Below are 21,108 nucleotides of genomic sequence, written 5' to 3'. Positions count from 1 at the left end.
AGTGTCAGCCAAGAAACATATAAAACAGGGCTGAATAGAGAGAATGTTAAAGGAATAAAAACCAGCTAATATACCCAGCCAATCAATCATGGGCAGATATGTAGCCTATGAACACTATTATAAAACTATCCTAAGGGACTAATTCACACACACACACACACACACACACACACTGCTGTTGCACCATGCCTTAGCATTAGTAGCATTGAAGCATAGTATTCTGGAAATACATAATATTTCTTTTTGTCCTATGGAACATTGTCTTCTTTGGATTAAAAGAAAAAAGGTTCTCCCACATCAAATCACTGTAATGGACATAAACACAGGCCAGTCCTGTAAACAACATGTAAAACAACAAACACACTAAGATATGAAGTCCCCAGGTGGTTTGTGGCACATGCCTTTATTCCCAGCTCTCAGGAGGCAGAAGCAGGCTCCATGAGTTCAAAACCAGCCAGGTCTACAGAGTGAGTTCCAGGACAGCCAAGGCTACACAGTGAAAAAAACTGTCTCTCGAAACAAAACAAAACAAACAAAAATTCTGAAGTCACTTCCCTAAATCCATTTATACCAAGCATTTAATCTTATCAAATTCCACCCGTGCAGCTAATATTATGCTGCTCACATTGAAAATGGTATGGCCTTGATTTATAAACTCACTCTGGGCATTAATGCTAATTAATACACGGTTTTGATGAAAAACATTTAAGCACAGAATAAAACATATTTTCTGAAGGCACAAAAACATATACAAAAGGAATACAGTACAAATCTCTATAAAATGAGTGTTTTTGACTATGCACTAGAGGAAACAGAGGAAATGAAGAGACGTCTAGCTGTCAGGTCCTCAAGTCAGTATCAAAGCTTTGAAAATCAAATATGCACAAATTAAGCACCATAGGAGAAGGGAAGAACAAGGCAGGGAATAGCAAACAAGGTTCTGATGAAAGGAGAACTCAGCCTGACGCTGGCAGATGCCGGCTTGTCACTACTCTACCAAATCCTACTTCTTTTTTTTTAATTTTTTATTAGCTATATTTCTTCACTTACATTTCAAATGTTATCCCCCTTCCCGGTTTCCCGTCCATAAGCCCCCATTCCCTCCTCTCCCCCTCCTCCATACGGGTATTCCCCCTACACATCCCCCTTACTGCCCCCAAATCCTACTTCTTACAGGGACAGGTAGGAAACCCATTGAGTCTGCTGGCCGTTAAACTCACCCCGGGGGTTAGAGGAACACAGAGAAGAGAAACAACATGACCTACAACGCCGAGATTTAGAAGAATAACTTTCTATAAAATAGCAACTACAGCTACATTTTTGAAATTTTTTTGGATTTTTCTGAGTGTATGGAAACACATTAAGTTTTTGCATCAAACCGCAAGAGGAGAAACCGGGGCTGTTCATTATAGATACTAGCAGAGTGGAACGGTACAGTTCAAAACAAAAGTTTTGATGAATAAATCATTAATATACACAAAATTAATTTTAAAGGACACAGATAGAACTCAAAAATTGCAAACGGATTCTCATTCTAAACATTTAAACAATTATTGTATTAACATCACGTTAAAAGGGGAGTCAGTCGGACTAGCTAACGGCAACAGTTAAAACTTTACGCATGCGCAGAACCTCCACGCCCCACCCCCCCCCTCCGGTAGAAAGCTCTTCCGACATCACAAGGAAGTGACCTAGGAAGCAGTCGGCGCCTCTTCCCACAACTCACCCAACGTTTTCGGCATCCTCGTCACACTCAGCCTTGTACTTGCACGGTCCACACTTGGAATGCTTCCTATGAGCCCCGGCTCCTGAGCCTTCCTCCTCTGTTTAAACAGAAAAGTGAGTCTTTCAAGCAGGAGTTGGGATGGATCCTTTCCAGACACGCTTCGGGAGCCATTGTCTTCCTTTGAAGGAAAATGCACCCAAGCTTCTGGAGGTAATCGCTTCTAAAGAGTCCTCAGAGTTGGAGGCCACAAACGCTGCTACTACTGAACAACGTATCCCAAAACACAGCGAGGTTAGCAAAATAACGCCCTAGGCTGTGTGTGCTGGAACAATACAGAGGGTGTAATAAGTGAGCTTCTAAAGAATTGCCATTGAATACTGAGAAGGAGAAAATAAAACATGAGCAGAACATCCAGTCTGTGACTACCCTCGCCCTAGAGCAGCCTGTGGAGGCTGATTGGCACAGACGTGCTGGGACACAGCCCGAAAGAGCAATATCGTCACCTCCCTTCACACCAGCTCCACACTCAACTTTCTAAACACATAAAAACTAACCTCACGGTTGAAAGAAATATTTGTCTCCAAGTTCTGCATAAGGAAATGGCTGCTCTTACAAGCTCCCCTTCTCGGGTTGGTTCACTCAGCATAGCCCAAAATACTCAGGTGTAGAAATCTTTGAGTCTCCTATTTTCAAGCCATGCAAGGAGCACATAGGATTGTCCGCAAAAGAACTCAGAGCCCCCAGAGAAGGGCACCCTGCATGTGTGGCCCTCAACTAGAGTAGATCTTTGCAGCTCTCCGGAAGAAGTCCAGGAGGTCAGCTGTGAGAAGGAGTTCGGCCTCGAGGTATGTGCTAGAATTCCATATCAGTGCGCCATTCACTGAAGAGCTCGTCCAAAGGCAGGTCTACAGAACACCTAACATTCCCAGTGTTTGCCATCTGCCTGGCCTGCCCGGGTGCACTCAAACACAAATGAATACCCAGACAGATTGCAACAATTATAACAGTTAATAATTCTAAGAACTTCGGGCCCATCCCGAAATCCGGAATGAGTGAGCTAACCACTACCCTTTCTCACGCATGCTCCCCTGAAGGCTGAGAACGACCCACATTCTCAGCAAAACAGTCAGGACTGTATTGTATTGGCAAATCTTGGGAACATCTGAGGTTGCTAATGGAACAATGACCATGGGGACCAGGTCACATGACCTCTTAAAATCCTCTCTTGCTCTCAGATCTAAAATTCATGAAGTTAGCTTTTCACATGTGATTACAAAGCTCCTGCTTAAACACGTCCATTCAAATCAAACCCTATTGTTCAGTAGCTTTTATCATTTTCTCCCACCCTTCAATTCCTCCCCATAAATGTCCTATTCTCTGCAGTCCTTCAAAGTCCCTTCCAACTCAGGAACTCTTGGGACTCTACGAAGTGCAGAGGAAGGAGCCGCCTGACACAAGGTTTCAAGGTTTCACATGGTTAGGATCGTAATTGCAGTTTACATTTGGGCTGAGTGTTCTCGGTGAGTCGTCTTTTAATATAACCTCAGGGCACCTCAAAATAGGACTTTGCATAGAGTAGATAGTAAGATTTACAGCTTCATTAGACATGAGGCAGATTAGTCATCCTCATTCTGGACCCGCAATGCTATTATCAAATATGACACTTTTTAAACACCAGAAATCATTTTTCTGTGAAATGAAATTTAGAACAGAAAAATTTAAAAGCTTAAATTTAACTCTTAATTCCACCAGAGTTGTCTTGTGGCCTTTCTCTTACCGAGACACGACTTACTCTAAATTTTTTTTTAACCTCGTTATAAAAAAAAAAAAAAAAGGAAGCAAATAAAAGATATTTCAGAGTCCTGTTTCATGATTAAAACCGCGTGTGTAGACAGTCCTGAGCAGAGGTCAGCTTGTGTAACCTGAATTTAACAGGCGCTATGACGGGTCCCCTTTGGTCTGACAATAAACCTTCAGTGAAAGCAGTGTGGAACAAAGGCTGTCTGAGGTGACGTGAAGCCGAAGTAGCCTTGGTGGCCAGGGGTACAGGGCTCGCTGTCAGGATGATGGTGGTGGTGAGCCCAGGACTCTGCATATCATTAAAAGTCCTTGAGCTAGGAACTTCAAGTGAGTGAGTCCTATGGTGTTTGCATTATATCTCAGAGTTGTTAAATATCCCAGGGAAACGAAGGCTTTAAGAGCTATCTGTGCTGGACATGGAGGACCACGCCTGGAATCCCATCCCTTGGGAGGCTGAGACACGAGATCAGAGGTGAGTTCAAGGCCAAACCCGAGCTACACAGAGTTCCAAGCCAGCTTGAGGTACGAGTGCACTCTCTCAGAATAGCAAAGTATTGGAAACTCACCTCCTTCTCCAGATCCAGAGCCGTTATCTGAGAAGAAAAACAACAAATGTAAACATTTCTACTGAAAATTCCAGCTTTTCAGATAGTAACATTTCTTATCAAAAAAACCTGTGACATCCAGGCTCGTATATTCCTTTTCTCACATTTCTGACAGCTAAGTTTATTTTCCTATGTCTACTTTAGGCTGTACAGAGTAAGTAGCCTAGACACATAACCATCAGTCTTTCTTGTATACTGAATACATTTCTCACATCTCAGAAGTCATCGGGCCAGGAAATACCCACATCTCGTGTACCAAGACTAGAAAAATGCTATAAACGGCTAAACAGAGATGATGAGCCCACTCGTTTAAAAGGTAAAAGGGATTTTTCATTTTGTTAGGGCTGGAGAGGAGCTGAACAAAAACTGCTTCTAGTAGCAGGCTAAGCCTGGCTCCTAAAGTCTTCTTAATCAAATCTGTGATACAGACCAGAGGCCAAAAGACTTAAAAAAAAAAAAAAAAAAAATCCCTAAGGTTTAGTGAGGAGAACCTCAGGGTTGAATATGCATAGAAATGATAAAATTAGCTTCCTCTAGAAATCTGTTCAGGATAAATCTCAGACAGAGAACAGCCTAAAATGTAATTAACGTACAAACTTTTTAAAAATGGAGCGCCGGGCCTTGTCCATACTAGACGACCACTCTACCACTGAGCCTCACTCCAAACCCTAACACTGTATTGTATAGGGCTGAATGTACCAATATATAACCCAGAGTGGAAACAGGATACTCTGACACATCAGCATGGAGTTGTCAAAGCTAAAACAGAGATGGCAGATGAAGGCGTTGACACTCTGCAGGGGAGATGATATCATGGACCCGGGGAATTAATGCTATTCCTCAAACAGTCTCTAGAATGGAAGGAAATACTGAATGCCAATCCTTCCCTCCAAACTCCACCAAGCAACAGTCAAATCCCCAGACACGAGACAGCGGGGGTGGGGCGGGGGGATCAGAAAGCAGACAGTGCAGGCATCGACGAGTGCACTGGCTCTGGGTGCAAAGTTACATCCAGTTGCATTCAGTTCTGACTTAAGCAATCGTATAAGGCTTTCTCCTGAAAGGAAAGAGGTTCCTTGGAGGAACGGAAGAGGAGAACGGGAATTGAATTTGTAAAATCTTATGACCGTATTTTCTTAGGGAAACCAACTCTTCTCCCTTTCATTCCATGTTCATTGATTGGACACATATTAAGTCTTTTTTTCAAGCTGTGTCCACTTTTAATGGGTATTTAAAAACCTCACACTTCCTTGGTTATTAAGAATTCCTAAACACGGGGGCTGGAGATGGCTCAGCGGTTAAGAGCACTGACTGATCTTCCAGAGGTCCTGAGTTCAAATCCCAGCAACCACATGGTGGCTCACAACCATCTGTAATGGGATCCAATGCCCTCTTCTGGTGTGTCTGAAGACAGCTGAAGTGTACTCGAATACATAAAATATATAAATCTTGAATTCCTAAATAAAAATGTAAAACTGTAAATACCCTGAGGATACAGTAATTTTCCTTATTAGAATCATATTGATGGTACACACACCCGTGAGTCCCTCCCAGCCCTGAGAAGGTGCTTTGCTTCCCTAGACAGGATACACAGCTTCCTGGCTGAGAAAGCACTTACGGAGCTGTAGGCAAGCAGAGCAGGTAAGTGCAACGCGGCGGCGTGCACTACCTGAAGATAAAACAAACTTCCTAGAGAGGTCATGGAAGAAGGACCTAAGATAGGAAAGCCTAAGATAGGATTTCTCTGAGTAATTGAAAGAGAAAATGTTTCAGCTCTCAGAATAGACACGTCTGAAGACCAAAAGACATGAAAACACTGGCCGGGTCAGCAACAAAGACAATACGGCAGGTACCTCACCGCCTCGGTATCCTGAGCTTACCAAGCCCAGAGGCGGATATTCATGTAATGATCTAGAGAAATGGAGTTCACAGAGCCATGCCGGCCTGCACAAGGGCACATAGTAACTAAGAGCTGGGACGACTTTTACGTGAGACTTCCTAGTTTCAGGGTTGTTTGCAACCTGCCACTCTATCTCCCGTCTAACACTCACCGCTTATCAAAGCACTTGGTGTCTTACACACGCGCTCCTAATAAATGATCAAGGTGGCATCAGAAAGAGTCCCCAAAACTTCACATAGAGCCTGTGAAGCACAGTGTGCTTAGAGAACTATATGAGGACATCCCATGACAGCCCAAGAGCACAATACTTTCCCTCAGACCTAATTATCTTGTATACAGTAAAAATTTATCCTTGTCCAAAGAGGTCTGATATTTATTTAACCCATGCTTCTGGGCAGTCACTTTTAGCGAACCTGATAGGAGTGTCTGTTGGGAGTGAGTTCCACATCAGAAATGGAGAGTGGGCCAGCCACATCTCACAGTATGAGGGCTCATTAGCAAGAACAAGACTGGGACCATGAGTTTGGGCCCCCAGCGTCAGTGTACAAAGCCTGATGTGGCAGCGTACTCCAGTAACACTAGGACTGGGCAGGCAGAGACAGCTCCTGGGAGCCTCCTGGCCAGCCATTCTGACATACAACAGTGGTTTCAGATGCAGTGAGACCTTATCCCAAGAGAGAACCACTAGAAGCTGGACGTTGACCCAGTGGTTAAGAGCATTTGCTGCCTTACAGAGAACCTGGGTTTATTTCCCAGCACCCACAACTCTAGTTCCAAAAGATTAACTCAACACCCTCTTCTGACACTCTAGGGCTCTGCACAGATGTGGCACAAGCAGGCGAAACACTCACATACAAAAATAAAGTAGTAATAAAGGAAGGTAGCAGATGTCTCCTCTGGTTTGTCATACATCCACGTATAGAGGAGTGTACCTGAATACATACATGCAAATATCACACACTCAGACACACTAAAGAAATGAAAAAAAAAAAAAAAGGATCAGTCATGGGATTTAAACTGAAAGCTCTGGGTCAAATGTCGTTAGAGAAGCTATAGTCTAAGATCAGCGGCCAGCCAGGGGTAACGAAGCTGTGATAAAGCCCAGCGCTTGAGCTCAGCTTTCTCAGTTGACAGTACTCCATGAGGAAGTAACACTGTCCGTGACTCTCTGGAGAGGACAGCCAGACCTTCCATGTTTAGACCTCTCCCAGAATCTGCCCTATGCATCTCTGCTTTGCTCAGTTTTAAATATATCTTTTCCATGCAATAAATCATAACTATTATACCTTTTAGAGTTTTATGAGCCCTTCTAGAAAATTATATCTGAGAACAGTTTGGGGAACTTCCTGCACTCTAAATGGTAACGTAAGGGAGAGCAGTGTTGGGGACTATGCCCACTAACTTACAGTTGGCCCTAAAACCTCCACATAGCAAGAGGGAGAGCATTAAACACCCTATGCACTACAAAAAGCAAGGCAATGGAGACTCCACCAGCCTCTGTCTTTACCACTGGCCTCTACACAGTAACTCTAGTTACAGTACCTAAACTGCACCTACACCCTCACACTCAAACACAAGTAAGCACTCGCATCAAAGCTTCCTGGAAGCAACCACCACCAATTCAAGGAGAAAGGAGAGGGTAATTAAGATGGCTTTAGGTGGTGGTGGAAAAGAGCAAAACACTTGGAAAGAAATACAACCTAACACGTTCATAGAGGATTTCTAGAGACAATCAGATAGATAGATAGATAGATAGATAGATAGATAGATAGATAGATAGATAGATAGATACTATCTTATGCCAGTTCCCAACTCCAAATTGTATCAAGCAAAGGATATATGAAGTTCCCACATAAAACACTCAACAGGCATACAGTCAATACAAAAATCACGTCAAATTAAGAAGCAGTAACATAAACCATGAATAAAGCCCTCTCAGTCACTACCAGTCCCTGCAGCAATGCAAGCCAAACGCTTCTGGCTAAATGTTCTTTTCAGAATATATGGCAGAGCCATTTCCAACATCACACATACCAGAGTAGCAAGGTCCACGTGCCACCACTGTTATGTCTTTCTGGTGCTTGCAAGCAGCCCTCCTGAGAAAACACTCATTCTGGTAAGTGTCCCCGTTTGATCCACAGACAGGAATGTAATTTGTATGGCACTGCAAAGAAAAACAAAAATACACTCTCAGAACAGGACATGAATATTAATGGCATAGCTCACACTCGTCAGCACAAAGGCATAGTATTATGACATTCTTCCACTGCTAGAACAGGTTGTCCCTGTGTTTACTTTAACAAAGAAGACCTGCGCCTTCCTCCTGCCATCTTCTCACGTTCATAATGAAAATAACCACCACCTACCCTTGAGTGAACCTGGAGATCCCTGTGCAATCTACTTTATCTGCTAAGAAAAGCCATAGAAACATTAAGAGGAAAGTCGTGATAATGCTTATAAAGAGCTACTCAGGTGGTGTCACGTTATCATTAAAATTCATTTACTCAATACCTCTAGTAGGAAAGTCCCCAGGGAAGGAACAGAGGAGACACAAAGAAATCAACAGTCTCTGTACTCAGAGACCTTATTTACTATCCCGTTAGAATAGAGGAAAAATTTCAAAGCCAAATCGTGTTCTAAATCAATCCATCAGGCAGAAAGTAGGATGCAAGATGCCCAGTAATACCAGCAAGGGAGCCTAGAGAGAGCCTCGCCAGTCAGAGAAAGTGGGATTCAAACTGAGCACTGAAGGACAAACAGGAACCAGGCAGATAAAGATAAGCAGTTGTGAGATTCGAAAGATGACACTGGCTCTACACGCTTAAGGAACTTTAGAACTTCTACATGTCAAAAACAGCACAAATGGGGGCTGGAGAGATGGATCGGCAGTTAAGAGCATGTTCTGCTCTTGCAGAGGACCAGAGTTCAGCTCCCAGCACCCACACTGAGAGGCTCACAACTGCATGTGAGTCCAGCCACTGACATTTGACGGCTCACAACCACCTGCAAATCTGGTCACTCCAATATCTTCTGGGTTCCATGGGCATCTGCACATACCCACATAGAGACACATGTGCATACACGTAATTTTAGGAGTTTTAAAATGAATAGTTTTTGAAAATAGAACAAGTGAAGTTTCAAAATCTGGGGGAAATACTTTAATATGATACAAGCGATCTTCATTACGTAAATAAGAATAGTGCAGACGTTCTTCTAGAATAGGTCAAAGTATTTACAGGAAAATTAGAAACAGGCAACTAATATATAAAAGTAATTGACTTTCATTAGCAGTCAGGGTTGTATACTGAATATGAGAATTAGTGGTAGGGATTCACTGAGGTCCAGACTAACACGGAACTCTCACCTATCTGAATTCGCCTTCCCAGTGCAGGGATTAATTACAGGCATGTGCCTTCATGTACAGCCTACCCTCTTTTAAAAGTGTTATTTATCTATGACAGTGAATGCAAAAAATAAATAAATAAATAAAATATAGCAAGAAAAGAGATCGCATTCAGAGTCTAATTTAGAAAATATGCATAAATTCTAGAAGAAAGCGTCAATATATTTTTCATATATCTTTAATTTTCTGTATATCTCAAATTTTCTGCAATCAACAAGATGCACTTTCACTATTACCTTCTTTTTTACGTGATCGGTTCTCGGTGTCTGAAGTATAAATGTGGCAAATTAGCACGGCTCAGCAACCACTAACTAACAAAATATTTTAAACCAAACTGACTTCACCATATATTCACTATCAGCAAAATCTTACACAAACTTTTATTGGAATTAAATTTTTATTTGGAGAGCTTTGTATATGAAACTGCTTATGAATATTTTTAATCCAACTTCATTATAAGCAGACATAAATGCCTGGGTACTATATTGTCTTCTACCATGATCACTCCAAAGCACGTTAAGTTATGAAATATTTATATCATAAATGACCTTTATTTTTCTTTTATATTAAAATTGTGTACCACAATTCATTTCTTTAATCCTGTGTTTTGTAGACTACACTGTGAAATTCACTTAAAGGTGATAAAGAAATAGAGCATAAGTTATTGGTGATTGAAAGAGTTTTGAGTTTGATAGGACTGGAGATCTTAACATTTATAAAACAATATCCCAGTAAGCAATAAGCAGCAATTTTAAATGTCCTATGGACTTAAATACTCTAACATCCAATGAATCCCATGATAATATCAGCGCCAGGGCTCTGGCCCGTCACCCGTGTGAGGTCAGTACCTCTTTCCCCACCTGTCTAAAGCTATCGTCATAGATCCTCCCCAATAATGTCACTACAAGGACTAAATAAGGTGTTTCTATTCAGCCACAGCAAATCCTTACTAAATATGACCTGTCACTGCTATAGCATATATGACTGTCATTTCTAAGTCTTGAGTTCTTGTGTAGGAGCACAGCTACTGAGAGCAAGAGGAGTCACAGTTGCTCCCAAGTGATGTACTTTAGACACCACACACACACATTATTCAGAATCTCACCCATTAGTCACTGGTGAGCAAGGGTCCTTACGTCCCTGCAATTGGTCAGAAGCACATACCTCAGAGTGACCCTGAGGTGAGGACGTAGACCTGTCGTCTCCATCATCCTGTTTCTAGGGTCTCTCTCGGGAGCCTCCCCATACCCTTACGGACAAATGAAGAGATCTGGGCAGCTTTCCAATGGACCCTGGACACTATCCCTAACCTCTAGTCGGCCACCTTTGATGAGGGATAGGAGTCTGAATTACTTGTGATTGTGATGATACTGCCAGCTATTGGAAGCTGTTTGAAAGATACAACACTAAACAACTCTGGAACTGTAGCCATTCACTCACTTGCTGTATACCCACTATGTGCCAGGAACTGTTTGGATCACAACAAAATAAGAAACTAAGATTCCCAGGATGGTTCATCTCGATTGTCAACTTGACTGACTGACGGTTGGTACCTAGAAGCGTAATAAAGCAGATGTCTGGATGTGTCTTTAAGAGGATTAATTCAGGGAGAAGGGCCATCCCTGAATATTGGTAGCACCACCCAACAGACCTGGGGCAAGGGGAGCAGGGCAGAAGAGAGCAAGACAGGAAGCAACAGCCCACAAGCACTGGTTCTTCCTCTATTTCCTGGACATGATGTGAACTGCTCTACTCTGTCACACCATGAAGGACGAAACCTCTGACAATGTACAGCAAAATAAAATAAGCCTTTCCCCCGTGTAGCTGTTTTGCACCGGTGTTTTGTCACAGCAAGGAAAAGTAGGAGTAACATAGCTGTGATGGTTAATTTCATGTGGCAACTTGACTAGGCCTTTGGGTATCCAGATTAAAAGTTATTTCTGGATGAATCCGTGAGGGCATTTCCAAATGAAATTAGCGGTGGAGTCAGTGAACCAAGTAAAGCAGGCCGTCCTCCCCAGGGTGATGCGCATTATCCAATTTGTTGAGGAACCAAATAGAACAAAATGGCGGAGGGAAAGCTTCCCTCTGACTGTACTGAGATACTGGCCTTCAGCCATTAGCTTCCAACAGGGGCTTGTACCACTCTGTTCCCTGGGTCTTCGGCCCTTAACAGATTGTGGGATTCCTCACCCTCCGCAATCAAATGAGCTAACTCCTCATTAATCTCTTTCTCCACCGCTCTCACACGGTCATGTGTATGTATGTGCAGGTACCCCTGTTCTCTCTATTTCTGTGGAAAACTCCTATACAAAGGTCTAGTAAGAGCAAGAGGCCGTGGGAGCTAGTAAGAACAGACACAAACACAGGAAGACAGGCTACAGAACTCTAAATTCGACAGGGAAGAAAATTAGGGGAAAGCCAGAGACACTAAGTTTTAAGGGAAAGACGCAGCACTAATAATTTTTCTACGCGTATAATTAGTGGGCGCCTTTGTTTATGTAACTAGCAGGATAATGGCTTTCATGAACCAACTAACAAGACTTGCAGTTACACACAATTCTACCTTCTGGGAAGATGGGACCTAAATCACGCTCCAGAAGCGTGTGTCGGCTCTGAAAGCATGCAGAATTATAAGCCATCTCTCAAGCAATTTGATTAGCGCTCCTAAGATTTACACAGCGGAGAGCTGGGCCTAATGCACATATCAAGACGTTTTTAAGCTGCCAATAATTTAGGTTCTGTGAACAGATCCATAATATCATAGGAAGACAGCAGAGTAATCAAAGGAGAGCTTCCTCGGAGGAAGGAACAAACTCTACTGTAAGCCTTTCGGCAGCCTGCCCGGCAAGGCAAGGAACCCGTCCTTAAACACCTTCCCCATCCAGCTACCCTGGAGGAGCACCTTCTGACCCCGCTCCCTCCCTCACATTTCTCTTCCTGCTTTGCCACGGGTTAAGAACCAAATGATTTAAGGCAGATCATGGAAAGATGATTTTTTTTTTAAGCTGTTGGAGGACATTGAAAAGGCTACTTAAAAAAAAAATAGTCTTGAAAAAAAATCTCAAGGGCTCACAAAAAAAAAAAAAAAAAAATCGTAGGGAAGCAGAATATAAAATCAGCTCCAGAGAAATCAAAGAGGTCCATGGAAAGGCAGGCACAGAAGGAACTGATCTCCCCCAGCCAATGGGTAGCAAGGGTGTGAAGCCAGCCAAAGCACCCAGCTTTGGAAGAAAGTGGCCATTGTGGAGCCCGTCTCACAGAAATACAGCTCTGTATAAAGGAATGAAAAGTCTCTTTGACCCTAGCTCCAGTGGTCAGCAGCAGTGTACCTTACCACCCGTCCCCGGGGGCGGCTAATCACAGTGTACCTAGCTACCGGTCCCCGTGGGCGGGCGGTAGTGATGTACCTAGCTAGCCATGCCGGTTACTTCAATTGGAGTCTCTATTCCTTATAATGGAGATAAACACCACAATGGTTTATAGTGCTCAAGGAAGTTTCAAACACAAGTGCTCTTGTCCTCTGTATTCTCACGGCATCTTCTAAGTATGAAATGTGCCTTTGTTCAGACGGGGTACTGGTGAGGAAATCATTCTTGAGGACATATATTTGCCTGGGGTCACTGGGTTGCCAGAGAAACTAACTCGGCTGAGAAACCCAATGCCTGGCTTCTGAACCTCCTCTTCTCCTCATAATTCCCAATGGCAGCAAGACCGTAAGTGAAAAACCAGACAAGCTCTTTCCACACCTCACGCCCGATTCTGAGAGGCCAGCTACAGCTAGATTATGATCGAAAGATAATTTTTTTAAAAAACAGGCAGACAGGAGCAATTGAGAGTGACCTCCACCTCTCCTTGCTTTTCAGACAGTAACAGCACAACTAAACCCACTTGGAAATTCTCAGGCGCCACACTCTTGAGTTGTGGCTCTAATTACCAGCTCATCTCTGACCCTGTTCGTGCTGAGACTCTAACGCATCCTGGTTCTCACAAGGTACAGTAGGGGAGGAGGAAAGCCAGGTTAACAGGAAAAAGGGAAAATCATGTCAGCCTGTTAACTAAGAGTCCCTCCCGGGGACCCTCGGCTTTCCCCACCACGGCAAAGCTTGGCTATTTAACACTTTCCCACACATGTGCTTCTATCACGGCCTCTTTAATTTCTGAAATGAACCACAGAAAGCACAAAGAACAGAACTTCGCCTGGCAAGAAAGAACCAGTGGCTGTGCGCTAAATCCCTTCAGAGCTCAAGGGGCAGCGCTTTTTACTTGAGAAACGTCGGATTATAAAATGGGGGGGGGTAAAATTAAGTTAATTTTGGTTTTCTCACCTGAAACTGGCATGCGCATTTCAAACCATCTCCGTCTTCCTTGCAGACACCTCCATACTTACACGATGATTCATCACACGCTCGGATGTCAGATTCTCTCAGATTTAATTCTGCAAGAGAGGAAAACATTGTTTCATGTGTACACACACACACACACACACACACACACACACACACACACACTCAGATTTAATTCTGCAAGAGAGGAAAACTTTGTTTCCTATGTATACAAAACCATACACCACACACACACTCACAACAGACGGACACTTACCCCACAACGTAGACAGATTAATAACAGTGCAAATCTAACGTGCTAGGCATCTTGTTCACTGGTATGTAACTAGACTATATAAAAAAGGGATGGGTACCAGAGAGATGGCTCCAATGTGAAAAGCACCCGCTACACAAACGTGAAGACCAGAGTTCACATCCCAGCGCCTACACAATAAGCCAGGCATCTTACTACACCCGTAACCCCATACAGGAGGCTCTCTAGGGCTTGCTGGCTTCCAGCCTACTGAGAAAAATGTAAACCCTTGGCTGAGGAAAAGACCCTCAAAGGGATAGTTGGAAATCCAAAGAAGTCACCAACACCCTTTTCTGGCTTTCACATGAAGGCACCAGCACAGACAGACAGACAGACAGACACACACACACACACACACAAATCTTTAAAAAAAAAAATAAAATAAAATAAAAACAGAAGAGCAAGATCCTGTCAACGTGTTCAGAATACTCCAAAGAGAATCTTAAGCTGTATCCCTAAAAGGAACTTTACCCCAAAAGAACCTCAAAATGCTACGTTTTAAGACGATTTCCAAAGATGAAACTATGGGTTTTTTTTCCATTTGGGCTCTGCTAAACACTAGATAATGTTGTGAATGTCTTGGTAATTTAGACTCTTTGTCTGGTGAGTAACTCAATTTTAAGGCTAACAAATAACAAAGTTTACATCATCAGTATTTATTCCGGGAAAACAATTTTAGTTACAAAGAATTATCAAAGTAACATCAATTTCACACAATAGGTAGGTATGGAACATTTATGAGCACAAAATTAGGGAGATTGAAATTTCCTCTCCTGTTGAAACTTTCAAATGATCAAGTCGATTAAAGTCACCACAGAAAGCAAAGTCATGCACCAAATGCATTTCTGCCCCAAGGCCGTCAGCCCTGCACTGGAAGCAGCAACCTCCTCAGAAACCAACCACGGATTCCGGGTTAGTGCCGAGTCAAGTTTAACTGGGTAAGAATCATTGGGCGCATTCTCCTTTCTTCCCACTGGGACCTGGAGTCACAGCAAACGCACGTATGCGAACAGTAAACAAATGTCCGTCTTAGAAACCATCTCAGGATAGTCATGCCATGTACGTGGAGGAGCCAGAGCCAAAGCTACCCTCTGGCTGGCTGCAGTGAGGGACTGATTAACTCTAAGAAAAGTACAAGATGTCTCTTGCACTCGACATCATGAGGAGGTAGGTCCTGGATTGGACCCACTTCCCCAGCAACCCACTATCCCAGGTTTTCAAAGCAGGGTTCCTGGACCAAGTCAAAGGACTCCAGTGTCTAGTGACAGCTACCTAGTGGTATCTCACTGGCCTCCCCAAGCCATCTGCTCGCACACTCTGCAAGGGTGTCCATGCTATGCCACTTCTAAGAGCTGGCAACTGGAGAACTGAGTCAACAATTCTTACATGAGTCAACACTCAGAAGCACCAAGTCATGGGTTAGGGTAAGAACCGTTTAGATACCTGTGGGTTATAGTTATTCTTTGTCTTAACTAGGTCTCAAGGTCCCAGCAAAATTTTGCACTTAAAACAAGACAGCCAATACGGTTCTGTTCTACAAACCCACCTACGGAAGATGGGGTCTAAGTTGTAGCCAGGGTTGTAAGGTCTTGGCTCTCCTCTCCTGATTTTTGCTTGCCCTTCCTTCCCTCATTAAAAATATATATTTACCTTTCAAGAATCCTTGGTATGGGCCTTTTTTTTCTATATCTAGTCAATAAAAATGTATAGCAGGTCCAGATCCAAATACTTCAAGTTCTAAGCTTCAGACCCTAAGAAGATCCTGTTGTCTACAGTTAGAGCTGCCACCAGACACACATAAGGGTGAAAGAAAGCCATCAGCTCAAGATGTCAGCAAAGAGACAGGTGTCAAGAATCGTGGGACCACCACACCACACTGTGTCCATGCCTTTCCATTACTGTTTTAAAAAAAAAAAGATAAAAGCAAATGACTACATATTTTAAAAATCAAGCACTCTTCACATAAGCCAGGTCACAGACGCAAACCATTAACTATTATCCCGGTAACATATTAAGACAAACATTTTTGAGCAGAAGGCTTACACCTTTTGAGCTTCCTCATACATTTCTGCATTTGTCAAAAGCACCACGAGTTCCGAGTTCTGTACTTCCTAACTGGCGTGGCAACCAAAGACTTAGCTCAAACTCAACAGAGGACTCCGCGCGTCCTTGAGAAGACGGCACTCCCTACCTGTCAGAGATGAAGATGATTACACACCTGCCTTCCCCTGAGCCCAAAATGGAAGCTCAGCAAAATGGATGCTCTCAACAGATAATCTCTCCAAATAAAAAATACTACACACACACGCACACACACACACACACACACAAAGCACTCAGAGAGTGGCTCAAAATAAAAATAGTTCGCTCCGGTTGCCTATCTTCTAATCATCCAGTTCTCAGATTGTAAGACCTGTCTCTGATGCCATCGCTCTTCAAGGCTGGAAGACAAAGCGCAGGATGGGCCAAGAACCCTGCGTAGGAGGAACAAATACTGCCAGAGCGCACTGGAGGTTCCAGTTCAAACCAGAACCCAGCAGCCCGCCGGATGCTGTGGCTTTGCTACCACTTTTCCAGCACACAGGGGAACGGGCCTGTTTGGAGGGCACTCTGGGAGAACCAAAGCGAGTAAATTCCTCGATGTGACCAGAGAACTGGGGCTTCTCAATCTGGGCTAGATATTTGGGGGAAGATTATTGATCGTCTTGAGCAGTGCCAGTGTTGAGTGACATTTCTGGCCTCTACTCCCTAGCTGTGACAAGCAAAATGCCTTCAGACTTTACCAAACGTCCCCTGGGGAGACAAGATCGCTCCCAATTGAAAACCGCTGTGAAAATGAAATCAATGGCTTTGCACTTCATTCTTCTCTAACAGGGGTGTCCAAGCCTTCAGCTCTGGGACAGGATGTCATCTATAAACCATGCTGGGCCACATCCACGGCTATCCTGAGGATCCGTGCATGCCTCGGGTCACAAGGAAGACACACCTGCAACACAATCACTGTAAGCAGTAACCTCCGAGAGCCTAAAATATTACCAGAATCGTTTTCTGTTTCAGAAGAGGGACCTACATACAAAGCTATAAAAAGCTAAGGCTCAGAGTAGAGGTCCTACATGTTCTAACGCCTTAATGTCCAGTAACAGCGGCTTCCTCAACCTCTCAGGCACGCCAAAGCCTTTCCCTCCCTATGAGAGCATTTTCTTTAAAGTGAATAACATCTCATTCTAATCAAATGACAGCTTTTTTTAGGTCTTCCCTGTTTCTCCCATTTATTTATTTGGGGGAAGGGCATACACAGTACACACGAGGAGGTCAGAAAACAACCATCCTGTGGGTTCCCGTGTCATAAAACTTGTCAACAAGCACCTTTACCCACTGACCGTCTCCATGACCCTCTAATCCATTCCTTGACCCTTCTGTAGCAGATGACGCTGATTCCCTACACTTCTGGAATAATCTTTATTCTCCCCCAACCTTCTCATTCTCTCATTCTCTCTCTCTCTCTCTCTCTCTCTCTCTCTCTCTCTCTCTCTCTCCCTCCTTCCCTCCCTCCCTCCTTCCCTCCCTCCCTCCCTCCCCCTTTGCTGTTACTGTAGTCTGCTATTTTGTTTTTTCAAGGCAGGGCTTCTCTGTGTGGCCCTCACTATCCCCCATTGATTTGTAGACCAGACTGGCCTTAAAAATTCACAGAGATCCTCTTGCCTCTGCCTCCCAAGTGCTAGGATTAGAGACTCGTGCCACCATACCTGGCTCCTTTCTTCTTTCTATACTGTCCAGCTCAGGGCAATACATTCCTAACTACCCAGACCAATCAAGGTGTGCCATTCTCTGCCGCCTACAGACCAACGTCTGTGGCACAAGGGACCCTCGAGACTACTGTCAGGCTGCAGAATGCCAGGAAGACTTCAGCTCCCACCACAGGAGGAGCCGTTTTTATGTGACGATGTCACCGGACCTAGCTAAGCCCATAAACACATTGCTATAATTATGTCGCTTCAACATTTCATTGAAGTGAAAATCCATTGTTCCCCTGAAAGCTAAACTAGGAGAGTTGGAAGAGGTGAGCTACTTCAAAAACAAATGGCCTCACTCGTGCAATTATGTATCCACAGGTCTTTAGGTTCCTTTTCAAAGGGAGGAAAAAATGGAATTTGTAATTAACACATTATGAATATGCTTTATTTGATGAAGAACAAACCATTCTCCAGGGAAAATTCTGTGCCTGTTTTCAAAGTATCATTTAAAGATACTTTTTAAGATAAACTAACTATACCATGCATTTATGTATCATTTTGGGATTCCTGACTTAGAGCAACTTTCTCAAGTATCAGAACCCTACTGATCCATGCAGGAAGAGGGTTCTTAGCACATACAAAAAACATTCTGTCTTCGGTGGTCCATCATGCCATCCTCTCTGGATCGCTCCCTGGTATCATTCTCTATCACACTGACTTCAAATCCTGTGTGTCTTTCACAGCCTTACGAAAGCCAGACTCACTTGCCTTCACACAGTCTGCACAGCGCTACTAGGAACGGCCCTCTCCATGAAGGCTTCCTGAGGCCTCCTCGACATAGGAAGCTGTCATTCATCGCTGGGCGAGGGCCCAGCTGACTCCTCATGAGGCATATTCAAACATGTTACCTTGTCTTCAGAAACACAATTTCAACGGCTTTACAACCACTGTCTACGTGTCACTTGTATTTGGGGAAAACATCCTTTTTCAGAAAAGCACAGTCACTCAAACAACGGGGTCCTGATAGGTTTCATTCCTTCAAAGTATATTCTGGGATACATGCCCAGCTGTCAGCTAGGCCAACCCACAGACCCTATCTATGCTGAAAACTAAAAACATGGAAAAGTTAAACAGTTACACTATCCCCCACCCGAAACATTGTGGTACAGCCAGGGGATATTATACACGGATTTAAAGATTCATTTTATACACTACACAGATATTTCATAAAGGCTACATGAATGTTTAAATGAAAAACAACACAAAACTATACCTACATCGTATACATACAATATTATATTTTTATATGCATACAGGGAAGACCAGTTAGGAGAATTAAAAACGGTGACAGCGACCGTTTTCTGCTCACGTCAAACAATGAGTGACTTTTTCCTCTTTTCAGGTTTCTATATTGGTTATTATTTGATTGGGTGTGGGGGTGTTGCTCAATGTGATTTCAAATCAAACCGAGGCAGTTTGCTACATCATGAACAAAACTGCAATGCGTGAGGGTCAATGAAAGCCAAGTTCCCGTGCCTGGCCTTTTTGATTCAATGAGATAACCTGTTCAAAGCAACAATGCCTAGGACATGTAGACAACAAAGACTGGCCCCTCCCTAGACATGACTTCGACCCCTGCCCCATCTGAGAGGCACCTCTGATGACACAAGGCTGAAAAGATAAAGTCAGGGTAAACCAAGAAATAGATGTAACTGTTGGCTTCATGCTCCGGCAGATCTGAAGAATTAGAAATTAAATTTTCCTCGGCTTGTTTGCTGAATTAACATTATCACAGTCTCTCTTCTATCAGGGCACAGCGACGACGGCAGAGAAAATGAACTTAGCATTCCACAATGCAAATGCAGCCTACATTGATATTAAAGTGCCTTAATAGCAAGAGATGACTACGACTTCTCCAAGTTATATTTAAATGAAAGAAGCTGCACGTGTGCTCTATGATTACCTGCCTCCTCCAGTATCCCTGTCATATCCCTGTCATCCATTCTGCATGCTACTGCCAAACCAGCTTTGCTAAATAACACTTGGATCCCATCAGTCCTCCACACCCGCACCTTCCCCTGCTGCCTCCCCTTCAGTACGAAATGCCTGTGTCAGGATGCTCCAGGCGAGGTGACAAGGAGGACGCGCTGCCGGTTCTGATGAGAGAACAGACCGAGATCCCAAGCTGAGTAGTAAAAACACCAGCTTCTGGCCAACGATGCAGGACAGCAATGGTCCCTCCTGCTTCCAGAGTACTGACACTAACTTGGCAAACCTGTGAGTTTTCCTCTCACGGATTCATAAAGTGAATCTATTACGGTGCTTGTTAAAAATAATGATGACAAATCTCCACATTTCCTGACATGATACATTAGCCTTATTAAGGGCTCCCCCTGCCCCCATATGCACAAAGACTAGAAATGTGGTCTAGAACACTTCTGCCACTACATACGCAATGGTAATGAGGTTACCTGGCTAGCACAAAGCCCCAGGTTCGAATCTCCAATGCCACTCTGTACAAGGGAGACAGGACCTCTCAAGATGTTGCTGGAGGATTAAAGATATGGAAGGACCTTAGAGCAGCAGGTAACATGCAGATGCCCTGATAGTGTCAGACACTTCATTGCTGTTAGCCTCTGTGCTGGAAAAGGTAAGAAAACTGAGCTCGGAGCCAGCTATGAGGACATCCCAGCAAATCTCTCACAGCCATATGTATTAAAATCTTGTCTTTATCCTTTCACCAAACAAATTTCCTTTCTAGGAAATTACGATAGAAAAACAAAATATACGACATCTGAAAAACTTTTTCCACATCCGTTCTTCCTGTGGTTTTTGTTTTCACAGTGTCTAGCTGGGTTGCCCAGGACTGTCCTGGAATTCTGAGGTTCAAGTGATCTTCCAGCCTTCCCGGTAGCTGGTCCGTTTGCATGTGCCTCCGCATCAAAACATGCTCATCTTTTCAAACACCAATCTAAGTATCCATCTGTTAGGAATTAATTAAATAAACTATGCATCCATCTGTTAGGAATTAATTAAATAAATTATTGATAAAACGTTACCCAGCTACTAAAGTATGTGAAAGAAGACCCGTGGGCTGGAGAGATGACTCAGTGGTTAAGTCACTCACTGCTCCTGCAGGGGACCAGAGTTCAGCTTCCAGCACCGGTGTCAGGCAGCTCCCAATCATCTGTAACGCCAACTCTAGAGGACCTGACACCCCCTCCTGGCCTCCTTGTACGTACACACACACACACACACACACACACACACACACACACACACACACACACACACACACACAC

General features: G+C 43.6%; 1 protein-coding gene across 1 annotated transcript in view; it reads right to left on the bottom strand.

Moving 5' to 3' along the window:
* Positions 1–21,108, bottom strand: part of Tmeff1 (transmembrane protein with EGF like and two follistatin like domains 1) — an 85,273-nt gene that overhangs the window by 52,250 nt on the left and 11,915 nt on the right. Inside the window, 4 exon segments of the mRNA XM_032904408.1 lie at positions 1,727–1,823; positions 4,093–4,119; positions 8,066–8,195; positions 13,763–13,872. Of these exon segments, the coding sequence (XP_032760299.1) occupies positions 1,727–1,823; positions 4,093–4,119; positions 8,066–8,195; positions 13,763–13,872 (364 nt within the window).

Source organism: Rattus rattus, chromosome 1 (genome assembly GCF_011064425.1).
Source record: "Rattus rattus isolate New Zealand chromosome 1, Rrattus_CSIRO_v1, whole genome shotgun sequence".
Taxonomy (NCBI): Eukaryota; Metazoa; Chordata; class Mammalia; order Rodentia; family Muridae; genus Rattus; species Rattus rattus.
The sequence above is the reverse complement of the archived record's forward strand: the minus strand, read 5'-3'. Positions and strand labels throughout refer to the sequence as shown.